The 17,186-nt window shown below is 42.4% G+C and overlaps 1 protein-coding gene across 4 annotated transcripts in view; it reads left to right on the top strand.

Moving 5' to 3' along the window:
• Positions 1 to 17,186, top strand: part of ZNF236 (zinc finger protein 236) — a 103,290-nt gene that overhangs the window by 39,343 nt on the left and 46,761 nt on the right. For all 4 annotated transcript variants that reach the window (XM_032872208.1, XM_032872205.1, XM_032872207.1 and 1 more), the window contains exons 10-11: positions 5,344 to 5,616; positions 6,804 to 7,007. In XM_032872208.1, the coding sequence (XP_032728099.1) occupies positions 5,344 to 5,616; positions 6,804 to 7,007 (477 nt within the window). The remainder of the gene's footprint in view (positions 1 to 5,343; positions 5,617 to 6,803; positions 7,008 to 17,186) is intronic.

Here is a 17,186-nt window from a genome sequence, read left to right as displayed (position 1 = left end):
CACTGCTGAACTCTGGGTCCTCTGAGTACAGGGGGTGCCCTCTGGTCCCAATGACCACTCAGCAGGCGTCTTCCTGTCACTCAGTCCTGCCTCCCACCAGCAAGGTGGGGTCCTGTCCCCTTGTCATCCTTGTTTTCCACCATGGCCACAGCGGATGCCGAAGATGGAACTGGCTGCGTCCCCAGGAGCTGCCCTTGTGTGGAGTTGACTAAAGAGTGAGGAGGACACGCCCACGGGTCCTCCTTGAATGTCATTATTTCTATCACTCATGTGCTTGATAACAGAGGAAAACAAAATCTGCGTATTTGAGGAATTGTGGTCAGTATCTTCGTTCTCCTCCGGTGGCACAGCTCTCGTGGCACAAAGTTTCTCCGGCGTCTTACCCCGTCTGTCTCCAGCTCCAACTCGTGCTGGTCCCCACCTGCCGTCTCACACTCTGGCCACCGTGAACTTGAAGTTCCTGCAGCGTCATACCTGGCTTTTGCTTCTTTGCCTGGTAAAAGTATTTCCGTCTAGGTCCTGCTGTCTTTCCAGTGCAGACTTTTTGGGCTAAGATTTATTTATTGATTGATTTTTACGTAATCTCTTCACCTGAAGCGGCGCTCGGACCCAGCCCTGAGAAGAGGCAGCGCGTGCTCTTCCCGCCCAGCCAGGCAGGCGCCCCTTGAAGTCAGGCGTTCTCGCGTGTGTCTACCCCTGGGACAAATCTGCACGGTCTTGGCCCCGTCCACGAGCGCAGGTCCTGCCCCCACACAGATGGAGCTCTGTGTCCTCGGTCCCTGCAGGGGCAAGAGCAGGCCCGCAGTGGCACGGGTGCACAGTGAGTGCTCTCCTTGGAGTGGGGCTGGAGGACAGGGTTTCTGTGAAAACTGGAGATTTCCATAGGTGCCTTGACTTTTCCACTGACTGGCACCTGACCTTGGGCAAGTCAGCTGACCTTGACAATGTCAGCTTTGGGGGCACTTGGTGGGCTCAGGAAGTAAAACCTGCGACTCTTGACCTTGGGATGATGAGTTCGAGCCCCACTTTGGGTATAGAGAGGACTTAAAAAAAATACTTTAACAAAATAGAATGTCGGCTTTGTCGTCTTTGAAATGGAGCAATGACCGGATAAGTGGGAGAGAACCGAGTGGGAGAAGCCGTGTAGGATAGCTCCTGACTCGTGGTAACCGACTGCCTGAAGGAAGACAGACACCTTAAAATTACTGTTCTCAATGGCTAAGACTGGCTCATGTCACATAATTCAAAAGATCTAAAACTGTACGGTGAATGACCCCTGTTCGTCCTTGTCCTCCGCGTGCCCCTCTCCAGGGCCTGGGTGGCCATGGGGCTGTCTGTGTTTGTTAAACGGGCAAGGGCAATTATATTGTGTATTACATTGCGTTTTAACAGGGTGCGGGCATACTCTGTATGGATATCTTTTTGGCAGTTTACTTTTTTTTCCACGTGATACCTTATTTTACTAAATGTCTAGGGATTGTTCCTTTTCATGGATAAGAAATTATTTAGGTTGTTTGCAGGCTTTGCTAATACAAGTGATAATAAACTGATACAAATCTTCGACTCTACGAACTTGAGTGTGCCGCACTGACCTGTGCTCACGGGACAGTCACCAGCAGGACGGCGATAAAACTGATCCAGCCCGCGGGACTCACTCGGACTTCATTGTTTGTGTCACTCGCGTGCCTGATAACAAAGGCAAAGAAGTCTGTGCGTATTTGAAAAATTGTGGTCGATATTGCTGCTTTTCCTTCCGTGCAACTGTGTCTGTCTGTTCTCCGGACGACAGTAGGGCAGGGAGAGGGTACCTGTTTGCTCGTAGCCTTTTGAACAGGTTGTTATCCAAATCTGGAGGTCCTTTCTCTGCATTTGTAGGTTCAGAATGGTTTCTTACTGTGGTTTTAATTTCATTTCTCCTGTGAGGAGTCAAAGGTTGAGCAGCTTTTCACGTTAACAGTCCCCTGCGTTTTCTGTTAGCCGGCCGACTCCAGACTTTGATTTGCTGTAACGTATTAGAGACGACAGGATTTTGAGAGCATACATTCTCTTCTTATTTGTCTTTTTGAGTTAAAAGGGAGAAATGTTTTGTTTTTCCATAGCCAAATTTGTCATGGATTTTGGACTTGTATAATAGAGTTTGATGCTGACGTCATGGGAAATAACCTCTTTTATCCAGCACTTTCCTACCTTCGTATTTTAAACTAAATCTTTGACTCCGTTTTATTTTTTGTTCCCAGGCAGACACCTGCTGTCCACACACCATGACACCATGCCGTTGTTTACACCCGCAGCCCTGTGCGCGTCTTGTCTGCGCTGTGTTCTGGGCATGGATCTGTCTGTATGCACGCGCTCTGGTACCTCTGTAGTGTGCCCTCGTAGCTAGCATGCCTCGTTGTCCCCAGTTACGCTGTTTTCAAAGTATAGTTTTGATGATTTTCAAATGCTTACTTTTTCATGTGTACTTTAGAATTGTCTTCCAAAGTTCCAGAACTCTAGTTTTTAAAAAATTCCTATTGGTATTTGTATATGTGATTTAACCAGTGAAAATTGATGTCCATAACTTTTCATCTTTGTACCAAAGAATGGAGTGTGTATTTCCATTTATTCGGATCTTTTCTTTGTATTTTTTTCATATTTTAGTAGTAATTTAAAATTTTCTTTTGGATTTTGTTGGCTAGGAAAGATGTTGATTTCCGAGTATTAAAATGTGGGCCTATTTCTTAGTTTCAGGTTTTTTAAGGCATATAATTGTATCATTTGTAAATAATGATTTTACCTTTTTCTTATAGTTTATACTGCATATTTCCATATCTTACCTAATTTCATTGGCGTGTATCACTAGAACACAATAAATTCATGGCAGGGAAAGTGGACTTTTTCTTGGCTATAATAGCATTCACTTTCCTGTTTTCATAAGTCAGATGTCGTACTGAGATACGTTTATTTAGCTCCTCCTGTTTTTAGACAGTTTTTTAAAAGTTGAGTCTAGATGTTAAATTTTAGGGGCGCCCGGGTGGCTCAGTGGGTTAAGCCTCTGCCTTTGGCTTAGGTCATGATCTCAGGGTCCTGGGATCGAGCCCCACATCGGGCTCTCCGCTCAGCGGGGAGCCTGCTTCCCCCTCTTTCTCTGCCTGCCTCTCTGCCTACTTGTGATCTCTCTTAAATAAATAAATAAAATCTTTATTTATTTAAAGGCAATTGCCTTTTCATCTTGAAGATGATTTTAATATATGTTTTTCCTTTTAAATTCACTAATATGTTGGAAGAGTAAGGCAGTTGCCCAACACCAGAGAGAGTTGCCTTGTGGGAATGCAGATCTGGTTTTCCAGATCTTTCACTTTGTCAAAGAGGGTTGACTAGGATTTAATTTTTTTTTTCCTAATAGTGTGTGGGCCAAACAAAGCATATGCAGGCCACATTTGGAGACATCTGTAGGGCTGCTAGTCTGTAATTTCTGTTCCAGTCCATTCTCAGAAATAATTAGAACTCAGTGACATTTTTATGTTATGTCATTGTAGGTAATTAAAGACAAAGTTTTCATTTTTGTCCAGAAAAAACCTGATGGGGTGGGGATTTCCCAAGTTTGGCTGATACTATAGTTCTCCCACCTTTTTATACCTTGTTTTTCTGATTTGTCATAAGACCATGAGGTAATTATTGTACTTTTATGACTTACGATTTAATACCAATAGAGAAAATTTATTAAATTTCAGACTTCTGTAATATAAACAATATCACCATAAAATACTGTCTTTCTCTCCTTCTTAAAGCCACTTTCCTTATTTCTTACCCTTTTCCCTGTGATTTGTCCTGATTTCCATTGTGTCACTATTTTTATGGTCTTTTTTATTCTTTTACCTAACCTATGTTAGGCTTGAAAAGAGCATTATATTCAGGAAAATACATTTTCTTTCCTTATAGATTCACTTAACATAAGGAGAATTCCTTGCATTTACTAATAACAAAGAGAAGCAAACAAAAGATTTCCCCCCTAATAAAGCTCTGTCTGTACAGACATAGTTAAAAAGACAGTTAATATTTTCTGATGAATTTCATTACCTTGGCCACAATCTGTGTAATTTCAGGTGACTTCTTTACCTCATTTTAGATGTCTGTTTAACTTCAGATGAGATGAGTAAATCTAATAAAAAATTATAAAAGATAAAAAGTGATCCTGCTGAATTTTGTTTTAAAAATTTTTATAATTTAGAAATAATTTATTATGTTTCCCTAAGTTCTGCTTGTGATTTTTCTTCTGCTAGGGGTAGTTTTACCTTTTATTTGTATTTTTTTTTTTTTTTTTTTTTTTTGCTAGGAATAGTTTTAAACCTGATTGAAAGTTGAATAATAATACTTAAAGTTAGGGGCGCCTGGGTGGCTCAGTGGGTTAAAGCCTCTGCCTTTGGCTCAGGTCATGATCCCCGGGTCTGGGGATCGAGCCCCACATCAGGCTCTCTGCTAGGCGGGGAGCCTGCTTCCCCCTCTCTCTCTTTGCCTGCCTCTCTGCCTACTTGTGATCTCTGTCTGTCAAATAAATAATAAGTAAAATCTTTAAAAAAAATAATACTTCAAGTTACAAGAGTCTTTTATATTTGATCGTTGACTCATATGTGTTGTACATACTGTTTCTTTGTCATACCTAGTTACAAGTACCTTTTTGCAGCATGAAAATTCCCCATCTCCTATTTCTTTCTTTCTCTACTTATTTGACGGACAGAGATCACAGGCAGGCAGAGAGAGAGAGAGAGAGGGTTGGGGAGAAGCAGGCTCCCCGCTGAGCAGAGAGCCCGACGTGGGGCTCGATCCCAGGACCCTGCGATCATGACCTGAGCTGAAGGCAGCGGCTTAACCCACTGAGCCACCCAGGCGCCACCCGCCCCCACCGTCTCCTAATTCCTTGCACGTGTGTTGAATTTTGCTCACGACACCGGATCGGTTTCGACGGTGCTTATTCTGGCTTCTTCTTCGCTCCGTGTTCTTGGAGCTGGTCGTGGAGTCCTCTGCTCGCATCTGCTTTTCCTCCCGTTCCCGACGGGCTGCGTTTGTGCCGCGGCTGGTTTCTGTTCCCGTGTGGTTAGCGCTCTGACCTTCCACAGGCTGTGATTAGTGTCCTCATGGAGCAGGTCAGATTTTCTGAAGATTAAATCACAGTCTTCAGTAATTTCAGTGATCGTGGAAGTTTCAAGCTTTGTCATAACGGATCATCCATCTTCTGCGGTGGCAAGAAGCGTGTCGCCCCTCGTAGGGACGGTGTGTTGTCCGACCCTAACCCCGTGGGGACATGCGGGTGCCTTCGTTTCTGGTACCAGCGCTGGGCTGTGTGTGATTCTCCCTTGGCTGCAGGTTCCATCCGCGAGGAGAACGGCGTGCGGTGGCACGTGTGTCCCTACTGCACCAAGGAGTTCCGGAAGCCGAGCGACCTGGTGCGCCACATCCGCATTCACACTCACGAGAAGCCCTTCAAATGTCCCCAGTGCTTCCGGGCCTTCGCCGTGAAGAGCACCCTCACCGCTCACATCAAAACGCACACGGGCGTCAAGGCATTCAAGTGCCAGTACTGCATGAAGAGCTTCTCCACGTCGGGGAGCCTCAAAGTGCACATTCGTCTGCACACAGGTACGGGGCGCTCGGGGGCGTGGGCTCCCGGGGTCTGCGGACCCTGGCTGCGGCCACGAGGGCTCCTGGTCCCGCGTGCAGGTTTGCCTTTCCCTTCCGGAGGCCGGGCTCGCGGCGCGTCCCGCATGGGGAGCCGGCGCCTCCACGGGGGAGCAGGGAGCAGCACCACGCGGGGAGAAGCGAGTGGCCAGGAGACGGCTGCGTGGGGACCTTGTGGGCCACCTCGCGTGCACGTGCAGGAGCTGGGCCTTTCTGTGGAAGGGACACCTCGGGAGGCTGCTGCGGAGGCCTTGGGCCTGAGGGAAAACCTGATACCTGCTCTACCGTTCGGATATTTTGTCATCGGTATTGAGGTCTGAAAACGTTCATATTTAGGCAGTAATTTTGTAATAGTTTTATTGAGGTGTAATTCACAAATCACAAACTTTACTCTTCAAGTGAATTCAGAATTCACTTTATTCAGAAATTGCACGACCCCACCCAGCACCCAGCCGTCTGTTTTCAACCTTTTTACCCCCCTTCCCTCCTGCAAGGAGCCCCAGTCCCACTAGTGGTCACTTCCCCTATGGCCCGGGGTTCCTGGGCCAAGCTGACCTTGGGGTGGAGATTTGAATGTTTTGTGTTGTTTGAGTCTTGTCCTGTGCCCTTCTTAGGAATCTCCAGTTTCATTTACTAGTGAAACTGTAAGGGAAGGAGAGAGCACTGATAATGGAGCCTTGTTCAGAGGAGCCCGTTTCTGTCGTTGTCAGTGGCGGCGGCTTTATTCCCGATGAGCAACAACCTGTCAAGCACTCAGAGCTGCTGGTGCTGTCCAGACCCGGGTGTGTTGGACCCCGGCGGCCTGTGTGGTGCAGACACTGTCGTTCCAGTTTACAGACGACGGCTTGAGAGAGCGCCGTCGCACACACTCCAGTATTCTTAGGGACCAAATATTTGAGTATCTTTTATCTATTTAAGGTTTAAATATTTTATGATGCAACGTTAACAAATTCTTCTTTAAAATGCTCTTATGACATCTAAGTATGCAAACAAGGGAAGGTAACTCTCATGGATAACGTCCCTGAAATTACAAGCGTGACATGATGAATATCCAAATCAGTATCAAAATACTAGATTTTTATGTTGGCATTAATTGTTTAGATGTGTTTTCTTTAAATAATTCTGTGGTGTACTTTTATTTTTATTAGGGGTCAGACCTTTTGCTTGTCCTCACTGTGACAAAAAGTTTCGAACCTCAGGCCATAGGAAGACTCACATCGCTTCTCACTTCAAACACACGGAGTTAAGAAAGATGAGACACCAGCGTAAACCTGCAAAGGTTCGAGTCGGCAAGGCCAGCGTTCCAGTCCCCGACATTCCTTTGCAAGAGCCGATTCTCATAACTGACGTAGGTAAGATTCTCTCCCTCTTCGTACCATGCAAGGATCATATAAATATTACGGTCTACATAGTTTTAAGCACGGTGTTAATGAAGTTTTTGTTCGGCGTTTTTGCTTTGTGGCCTAATATGTTCCACGATCAATATGAATATCTTAGTTCTGTCTGAACTGTTGCTCAAATCATGTTCTTGGTTAAGGAAGAAATGATGTATACAACTGAAGGTATTAGCATGTAAGTTCTCAATGAAAAATTCTGCTTCAGTAGAGCTATCAGCATGGACAAGTGCTCTTTATGTGAAGTACACGGTGCCTTCTGTTATTTTTATATTAAGATCCCTACGCAGTACGGAACCGATTATTGTTGTATGGCTGCTTTAATCTTTGAACTGAAAAGAAAAAACTTCCAGCTTTTAAGGCTTTTTTAGTCTCAGTTATTATAATCAAGGTAAAGTACAATTTTGTTAACTGAAAAAGAAAATACATGTTTCTCAAAAGAAAACACTGCTTATGAGAATCTTCTGAAAAATGATTTTTGTAAGTGCTAAACAAAATTAAAGAAATTTCATTGAATTCTGTGCTAAAACTTTTCTTTTTGTGCAGTTCCTGTATTTCATTATGTCCCAGGCAATATAGTTCATAGTCTATGAACAAAATTAACATCACAGTATAACTGAATATAAAGGTTAAATGGTATAAAGGGACATATTTTAGATGAATATAAATTATAATCTGCTAATAAGATGATCAACAATCATGAATCTTTATTTAGGAGCATAGCATCAAGTATATAAACTAAGAAAAATTAGAAGAAAAGAGAAATATTCAAATTCTAAAGTATAGTGAAAGATCCTCTGATCAATTTGATGGAACAGTGAGACTAGAGAGACTTTGAAGTTCACATGTGAAAAGGGTTGTTTTATAGCTTTTACTTTATAATACATACTCTTTTAAATATACGTGAAATAAAAAGTTGATCAAATCCTAGGATAGAAAAAAAATAAAATTTTCAAAAATAGATATTGTACAGGACACAATTTTTTTTTATTAAATCATTTTATTTATTTATTTTCAGCATAACAGTATTCATTGTTTTTGCACCACACCCAGTGCTCCATGCAATCCTTGCCCTCTCTAATACCCACCACCTGGTTCCCCCAACCTCCCACCCACCCCCACCTCTTCAAACCCTTCAGATTGTTTTTCAGAGTCCATAGTCTCTCATTGTTCACCTCCCTTTCTAGTTTCCCCCAACTCCCTTCTCCTAACTCCCCATGTCCTCCGTGCTATTTGTTATGTTCCACAAATAAGTGAAACCATATGATAATTGACTCTCTCTGCTTGACTTATTTCACTCAGCATAATCTCACAATTTTTGATTATAGTTCAGGGAAAGTGTACTGGGACATACTAGATGTAGGAGCTGTAGTTCAGTTACCTAACACATTTGAAGATTTAGATGACGTGGACCTTTTCTAGAATAATGTACTTAAAATTGACTGTAGAAGCAGTGGAAAACTCCAAAACAGACAACAAGTTGAAGGTCATCCTCCCCAAAGTATTGTTCTCTGATGATTTTATGTCTGAGGTCCTCTCAGCTTCTGAGGAACTGTGATTCTTAGCATGTTAGTTATTCAAACCCTAGAAGCTGATTAAAGCTCCCATGGGAGGTTAGAATACTTTGATGTCCTTGTCCACTTTTGGTAGTTCACAAAGCAAAGCAACAGACACATTTTACTTAATGTGTATTTAATCTTTACTATAATCTGTAGGTTCTCACTGGTTTGTGCTGTACCTGAAATGTGGAAAAAATCTCTGAAAGTCGAACAAATTCAATGTTTATTTAGCGGCCCTAGAATTAGCCTTTGTGTTTGAGAGTTACCTTCAAGTTACCAGTTTTTTTCAGGTTGCCATTAATCAAATCAAACACCTAGGGGTTTCTTGACTTGAAGTCTCTAAACCCTTGTTGAGTTAAACTGCAGTCCTAATATCTCAGATGTTTTCCACGCGTAAAATAGGGTACATTTCACTTGTTGGACTCATAGATGCTTGTGAATCAAAACTTGGACCTAATTAGTGGAAGCAGAATTCTCCTTTGGTCTAGGCTGAATGAGATACATGAGGGAAATGATTCATAGGGTGGCTTCACATTGTGAAGTGTAAAATATTGCAAGCATTTATTTTCATGTTTAACTTCATTATTATTTGTATTTGTGTCTGTCTCTTCTTTCAGACTCTGAGCTCCTTGGGGCTCTATAGAGAGGTCATGACTTTAATAACCTTTGGGGGGCAGATTTTGATAAAAATGTGACTAGAGGGTTTTAGCATAGATAGTTAACAATTATTTGACTTCACTGGGAGATGAGCTGTTCTAGTTCAGCCTAGTTACTTAAAACACATCATGTCATTTAGAATAAGACTGTCACTTAGGAAAGTATTAGAATGCATTAAAACAATAGTACCAAGTCATTTAGTCTGCATATTAAGGGAACACTCTTGGTGGTGTAGTACCATATGGTCATAAAAACTTCCAGAGCTGTATAGGAACATAAAAATAGTCATTCCAAAACCTCTCTGTGTTCCTCATTTGTACAGATGTAAAAACTAATTATAATATTGTTTTTAGGTTATATAACTAGTTTGTACTCAAGGTAGAACAACAATCTGGATCTTCTGACTTCTAGACCAGAGTTGTGTTCAGTAAAATTCGCTTCCTCTGCATAGCCATTACCACTGCACGCCCAAGCACAGAAGTGTGGAAGAGTACACCATGACTTTCTAAGTAGTCATTGTGTCTTGGTACCAAGCACCAGTAATTATTTTCAAGCACCAGTAATTTTTACTGAACATGAATAATGTGAAATTTATTGTATGTTATGAATTGTATTTCACTAGACATGCTGTCTTAAACTCTAAATGTTTTTTCTTCTAACTCAAGAGCTAAATTTTAAATACAGTTATGTGCAGACGGGGGAGGTATTGGAGTCAAGGTGATCATAATATTCAGAGGGAGTTCATTATTACCATCATAAAAAGCTGAGAGAGTTCATTACCACCAGATTTTTTTACAAGAAACACTAAATGGATTTCTTCAAGTGGAAGTAAAAGAATAATAATTAACACCATAAAAACATAGAAAGTAGCATAAATCTCATCGGTAATGGCAAATATGCAATCATAGTTAGATTCTGCAATATGGTAATAGTGGTGCACTTTACTTACGACTCTCATTTAAAAGTTTAAAAAAAGAGAAGATAGTAAAAATAACCATATAGTAATCTGTTATTACATAATGCAAAAAACATATAAATTATAACAGCAATAACCTAAAATGTGAGGGTGAGGAGAAGTAAAAATGTAACATTTATGAATTCTATTGAAGTTATTATCCATTTAAAATAGGATGTTATAACTTTAAGATAATCTGTCTAAGCCTCGTGGTAACCGTAAGAGGAAATCATATAATAATTACACAAAAGAGCATGATAAAGAAATTAAAACATACTGATACCAAAAGGCATCAAAGCACAAAAAAGACAACAGAATAAGAAACAAGGAACATTGGATTCAGAAAACAATTCACAAAATGACATTAGTAAGGTCTTACCTGTCAATAATTACTTTAAATGTAAATGGATTAAATCCTCAAATTAAAGGACACAGAGTGGCTGAGAGGATCGCAAAACAGGACCTACTGATATGCTGCCTACAAGAGGCTCATGTTAGCTTTGAAGAGATGCACAGAGTCTGAGAGTGAAGGGATAGAAAAAGGCATTTCAAGCAGGTGGTAACAAAACAAAGGGAAAGTTATACTTGCATCAGACAAAATAGACTTTATTTATATACTTATTTATTGTTTATTTATTTTTTTTTTTAGACAGAATAGACTTTAAAGTAGAAATCGTGAAAAAAATAAAAGACAAAGGAGGTCATTACATAATGATAATGGGGTCAGTACATCAGGAAGATACAGCAGTTGTAAATACCCGTGCATCCATCGTGGGAGTACCTGAATATGTAAAGCAGAAACTGAGAGCCAAAAGGAGAAATAAAGAGTAGCACAGTAGTCATTGAGGACTCGGATACTCCACTGTCAACAATGAACAGACCATTCAGGTGGAGAATCAATAAGAAACAGCAGATTTGAACAACACTGTAAACCAAATAGACCTGCAGGCATATACAGAGCATTCTAACTAAAAACAGCAGAATACACATTCTTCTTAAGCATACATCAGACATTTTCTTGGTTAGACCATATGTTAGCCCACAAAACAAAGTCTTAGCAAATTGATAATAATCAAAAGTCTCCCAACATGACAAGCCCAGGACCAGATGGGTTCACTAGTGAATTTTACCAAACATTAAAGAAGAATTAACATCAACTTTCTCAAATGCTTCCAAGAAAAGGAGGAAGGAGCATTCCCAAACTGGAGGAAGGAGGAAGGAACATTCCCAAATTCATTTTACAAGGCCAGCATTATCATCATACCAAAACCAGAAAAGGACACTATTGGAAAAGAAAACTATAGGTCAATATCCCTGATGAGCATAAATGTAAAAATTCTCTATAAAAAACAGCTAAACCAAATTCAGCAGCACATTAAAAGGATCATTCACCATGATTAGGTGAGATTTATCACAGGGATGCAAGGATGGTTCAATATATGCAAATCAATCAATGTGATATGTTACATTAACAGAATAATGGAAAAAAAAATCATATGATCCCAATAGATGCAGAGAAAACATCTGACAAAATTCTACATCTATTCATGATAAAAAATGTTAACAAATTAGGCAAAGAAGGAACATATCTCAACATAATAAAAGCCGTGTATGACAAGACTACTGCTGACAATATACTTGATGGTGAAAGGGTAAAGGCTTTTCCTCTAAGATCAAAACAAGACAAGGGTGCCCATTCTCACCACTCCTATTCAACATAGTGCTGGAAGTCTTTTTTTTTTTTTTTTAAGATTTTATTTATTTATTTGACAGACAGAGATCACAAGTAGGCAGAGAGGCAGGCAGAGAGAGAGGGGGGTGGGGGAAGCAGGCTCCCTGCTGAGCAGAGAGCCTGATGTGGGGCTTGATCCCAGGACCCTGGGATCATTACCTGAGCCGAAGGCAGAGGCTTTTACCCACCAAGCCACCCAGGTGCCCTAGTGCTGGAAGTCTTAATTAGAGCAATAGTATCAAAAACAGAAAATTCTTAGGAATAAAGTTACCAAGGAGGTAAAAAATCTATACCTGAAAACTAAAAGACACTGATGAAAGAAGTTGCAGAAGACACAAATAAGTGGGAAAATAGCCCATGTTCATGGACTGGAAAAATTAACATTGTCACGATGTCAGTACTGTCAAAGCCATCTGTGGGTTCAGTGCAATCCTGTCAAGATTCCATTGTTTTTTTTACAGAAGTAGAACAATCACTCCTAAAATTGATATGGAACCATAAAGAACCTGAATAGCCATGGAAATTATGAGAAAGAAGAACAAAGCAGGAGACGTTAGGTTTCTTGATTTCAAGCTATACTGTAAAGCTGTCCTCATTGATAGTCTGCGTTACTGGCTTAAAAACAAACTGGAATACATTTGAAAGCCCAGGCATAAGCCCAAGCATATGTGGTTAACTAGTATTTGACAAGGGAGCCAAGAACACTCCATGGAGAAAAGACAGTCTCTCCAGCAAAGAGTGCTGATTATTCACACACAGAAGAATGAAACTAGACCCTTGCCTTACATGACTTACAGAGAGTAACTGAAAATGGATTAAAGACTTAAATGTAAGACTTGCAACCATAAAAGTTGTAGAAGAAAACATAGGAACAAAGCTCCTTGACCTGGGTCTTGTTAATGATGCCTTTGATAGGACACCTAAAGCACAAGCAACAAAATAAAAAACAAGTGGGACTACATCAGACTAGAAAGTCAGCACATAGCAGCACAGACCATCAGTAAAGTGGGAACACAGCCTGTGGGATGGAGATCGTTTGCAATCAAGGTACCCGACAAAGTGTTAATATCCAAAGTACAGGAATGACTCATGCAACTCAATGACAAAAAAGAAAAAAAAAACCAATAAATACATTAATTAAAAAAAATTAAAAAGTGGATTAACAACCTGAATAGACTTTTCTCCAGAGAAGATCGTCAAAAGGCTGACAGGTACATGAAAAGATGCTTAACACCTCTGGTCTGTAGGGAATGCAAATTAGAACTACAGTGAGGTGTCCCCTCACAGCTTTTCTCATCAAAAAGATGAGAGATGACAAATGTTGACGTACATGTGGGGAGAAAGCAGACCTTGTGCACTGTTGGTGGGATTGTTAATAGGTGTAGCCATAATGGAAAACACGTAGAGGACGCTCAGAAAATTAAAACTGGAACTACCGTGTGATCCACTTGTGGAACTATATCTGAAGGAAATGGAAACGCTAACTCCGAAAGATAACCACACCGCTGTGTTCATAGCAGAATTCTTTATAGTAGCCAAGAGATAAAAACAACCTAAGTGTTTATCGGTGGTTGAATGGGTAAAGAAATTTTGGAATATTATTTGCCCATAAAAAAAAAAAAGACTAAATCCTACCATTTGCAGCAACATGGATGGACCTTGAGGCGTTACTGCTGAGTGTGGCAAGTCAGGCAGAAAGACAGAGACTGTATGATCTCCCTTCTATGTGGAATCTCAAAAGAAGAAACCAAAAGAAATTCCTAGAACAAGAGGTCCAATTTGTGTTTGCCAGAGAGGGGAGGGGGTGGGAATTGGAGGAAGGGGTCGTCTGGGGCTGGGGGTGCGCCGTGCTGAGCTGTGTGACGCACAGGAGGGTTGAGAAGAGACTGAGTCCTGAGGCTTCCCATCACAAGGAGAGTGTGTTCTTCTTTCTTTCTTCTTTCTTTTCCTTTAATTGTATCCTTATGGGAGGACGGATATTAGCTGAGTCTACTGTGGGAACCGTGTCGGCAGACGTAAGCCGGAGCTCGCTGCTCCTCGCCTTCAGCTTCCGCAGTGACGGCGCCGCCGGTTCCTCAGGAGAACTGGGGGGACCAGAGCTGAGGGAAGAGATTCGGATACGGAGTTGCTCCTCAATTTCCAAGTCACAGACTGATACGTATCTGTTCTTAAAAGTCGCTGTGTTCCCCTGTAGATGACTGTCTGTCTGTGTGTGTGTAGTGTCCCCGTTTTTTCATTTTGTGAAGCACAGATATTTGAAATACCTTTTCTCTGAAAGTGAGCCAGGAACCAAGAAAGTGTTATTTTAAACCTCAGGACTGTCATGATTGATCTTCTGAGTTTATATTCATGTTTTAATTATATTGATATTAGAGCATTTATCTTGCTTTTTGAAAGCACATTTGTCTAACCTCATTATTTATTTTACATGTTATATGTGATATATAATGTGTTGTTTGTCATCATTTTCTTATTTCGTTGTATTTGCATTTTCTTACTATTGACAATATATGAACGCTCTTCTAAGATTTAAATATATTTTCCCCAAGTGATGTAACAAGATAAAGCTTTTTCCTCTATCATAGGAGGAATTTAGAAAGGTTCTTTTTTTATGATTTTATGTATGTTTGTATGTATGTATGTATTCAGAGAGCAAGGGAGGGGAGAGAGGAAGGAGAGTCTCAAGCAGATCTCACGCTGAGCGCAGAGCGTGACGCAGGGCTTGGTCTTGACCCCGAGATCATGGACCTGAGCCAAAACCAGGAGTCAGAATTGACCGACTGAGCCACCCAGGTGTCCTGGAATTTTAGGAAGTTTTAAGGACATTTCCAGTTTGTTTTTGAAACACAAGATTAACCAACTGGAATTTATTCGTGCCTTTCTTTGAGATTAGTAGTTTCCTTATATATAGAGACTGATGGTCTAGTAGGAACGACATGTTACTACTAAGACTGTAGCACATTTACGTGTGTTTAGTTCACCCTTCATTTTGTTTTTTCTTCAAAGATTGAGACCTGGTAATTAGCCTAACTATATAACAGAACTTTATATTTGTAAAATCACTGGAAGTGACAAAGCATCTGAAAAATGAGGTCTGTCATTTCACTGCTCTACTAGCTCCAAGTGGGGGACCCCCGCCCCACTTGTGAAGGGCTCCGGACCGTTTAGGGCCCTGTTTCTAAGTGTATCTGCCGGGACAGCACCCTAGAGCTGGTAGCCCCTGGCTCGGGGGATCACCAAGGTAAGCAGCTGTGTAGACCTGCTGTGTACCGCAGCGCGGTGGCAGAGCACAGCTCCGCGTAGTGAGCCGGACACACCGGTCTAGGGGAGCTCCTTGCGGAGGTCGGCAGGATGATGAGCATGGGGTCCCATGTGCTGACTGGGGAGGGCCGTAGACGCGTATGCGTAGGCAGCCTGACCAGAACAGTGCGTGTGCTCGATCACACCTGTGATTGTCCAGAAGAAGCTCTTTCGTTAGCGTGCGCGCAGCTGGTGGTGGCGATCATCTCCGAGCGCAGCTTCCCCGGTGTTTCTTCTTATGCTTCCTAAGTACTTGAGACGGCACCGGAGCGCTCACTGGCTGCGTGAGAGTGGGACACAGGGACCCGGCTCCTGCCGCTGCAGGCAGGATTGGGAAGGAAGTGACGGCAGATCGGGAGACCCAAGCCGGGCTCAGGCGCAAGGCTTGGACTGCTCAGCCCCGAGCAGAACAGTTACCGGAAGTGAGTTCCAGCTTCCAGGGACTCAGTGTTGACCTAGACGCCCTGGTATGGAAAAGAAATGATGAGCTAGACATTCTGTGAAGCGGTTTATGATGGAGAACGTGGGTTCCAGAAGGCACGGGAGAAAGAGTTGTGTGCTTGGGGGGCTGCTGCAGAGGTAGGTGGCTGGAGGGGGACCCTGTGTAGAGCAGACGTGTCCTGCAGAGTGGGCCTCCGAGGGGCCGGGAGCTGTGAGGGCCGGGCGGACAGCCAGCCAGAGTGCCCGCGGTCAGATTCGGGCGTCCGGCTGCTCAGCAAAGGCCGACGTTGTGGGCTGGCAGCGCGGGCTGTCTGTCCAGTGGAGCGGGATCGGGGCCAGGCCTGACCGCTCCTGCGAAACCGCAGGCTTACCAGCAAGTGAGCCTTGTACCTGCTGGGCAGGGCTCCAGGAGGACATTCACCTGACGTCCAGACTCCGTGGACTGATGTCAGGTCTGACTCGTTGGTAACCTTGGGAGCAGCATCTCCGTGCCCCTCCTTGTGAGGCCGGGTCTTTTCTGGTGGGCAAAATGGCAAAAGCACTAGTTTCTTTTCCTATTTGTGAAGTGTCTTTTTCCCCAATAAAATAGATACAAGACAACCACTGGAGGACCTTGACTTTTTTCAAAATTACTTTGAATTTCATTTATTTTACCTATTTCTAGAAATTTAATGGCATTTATAGAACTAGTTGCTTAAAATTATTTCACTTTATTTTTCTTTCTTATTGCTTTTTAATGTATGTATTATCTAATAAAGTACAGAAAATTAGTTTCTCAAATTTGTATATTTGTACAGTTCATTTTAGTGGTGGACTGAGTTTAAAAATTTTCTTGATTGGTGGTTTTCATAGGAACCACTCATTTCAGGGGTGCCTGGGTGGCTTGGTTGGTTGAGCATCTGACTCTTGGTTCGGCTCAGGTCTTGAGGTCAGGGTCCTGGGATCGAGCCCGCAATGGACTCCACACTCTGTGGAGTCTGCTTGGAAAAAAAAAAAAAAAATTAAAAAGGAAAACGAATCCATTCTCTTGAGTTCAATAAGGAGCAAAAAAATGGATTATCAGCTACTATTGATTTGGAGTTTATAATTGTAATTAAGTGGTACTTATATGCTAATAGTTACTGAGCCTGTTTGCATAAGATCCCAAATCATTGGGGCTACGGGTTGCTGTTGAGCTTTTCCCAAGAGACCTCCTGTGTAAGCTCTGAGTGTCGCGGCTTCCCCAGCGGACCCAGACCTGACACGTCCCTCTTCTCAGTTGCCCTTTGGGAGAATATTCACGTGAGCTTCCCGTTCTCTTCGCTGAATTTCCTGGGTCGTTTTATCTGTCCTCCTCGACAGGTGTCATGGGCTCAAGGCTGTGTCCCTGGGACAGGTCCCGTGCTCACATCACAGCCAGGGGAGTGGGGAAAAGAGTTGGGAGAAGGAGCAGTGACAAGTGCTGGGTCTGCTCAGAAAACAGCGAGAGCGTAGGGTCGAGAGGGACACGTGAA

The sequence above is a fragment of the Lontra canadensis genome, unplaced genomic scaffold (assembly GCF_010015895.1).
Source record: "Lontra canadensis isolate GAN:19392208 unplaced genomic scaffold, GSC_riverotter_1.0 scaffold44, whole genome shotgun sequence".
Classification (NCBI taxonomy): Eukaryota; Metazoa; Chordata; class Mammalia; order Carnivora; family Mustelidae; genus Lontra; species Lontra canadensis.
Note: the sequence above shows the minus strand (reverse complement) of the source record. Positions and strands in the feature narration are given on the sequence as shown.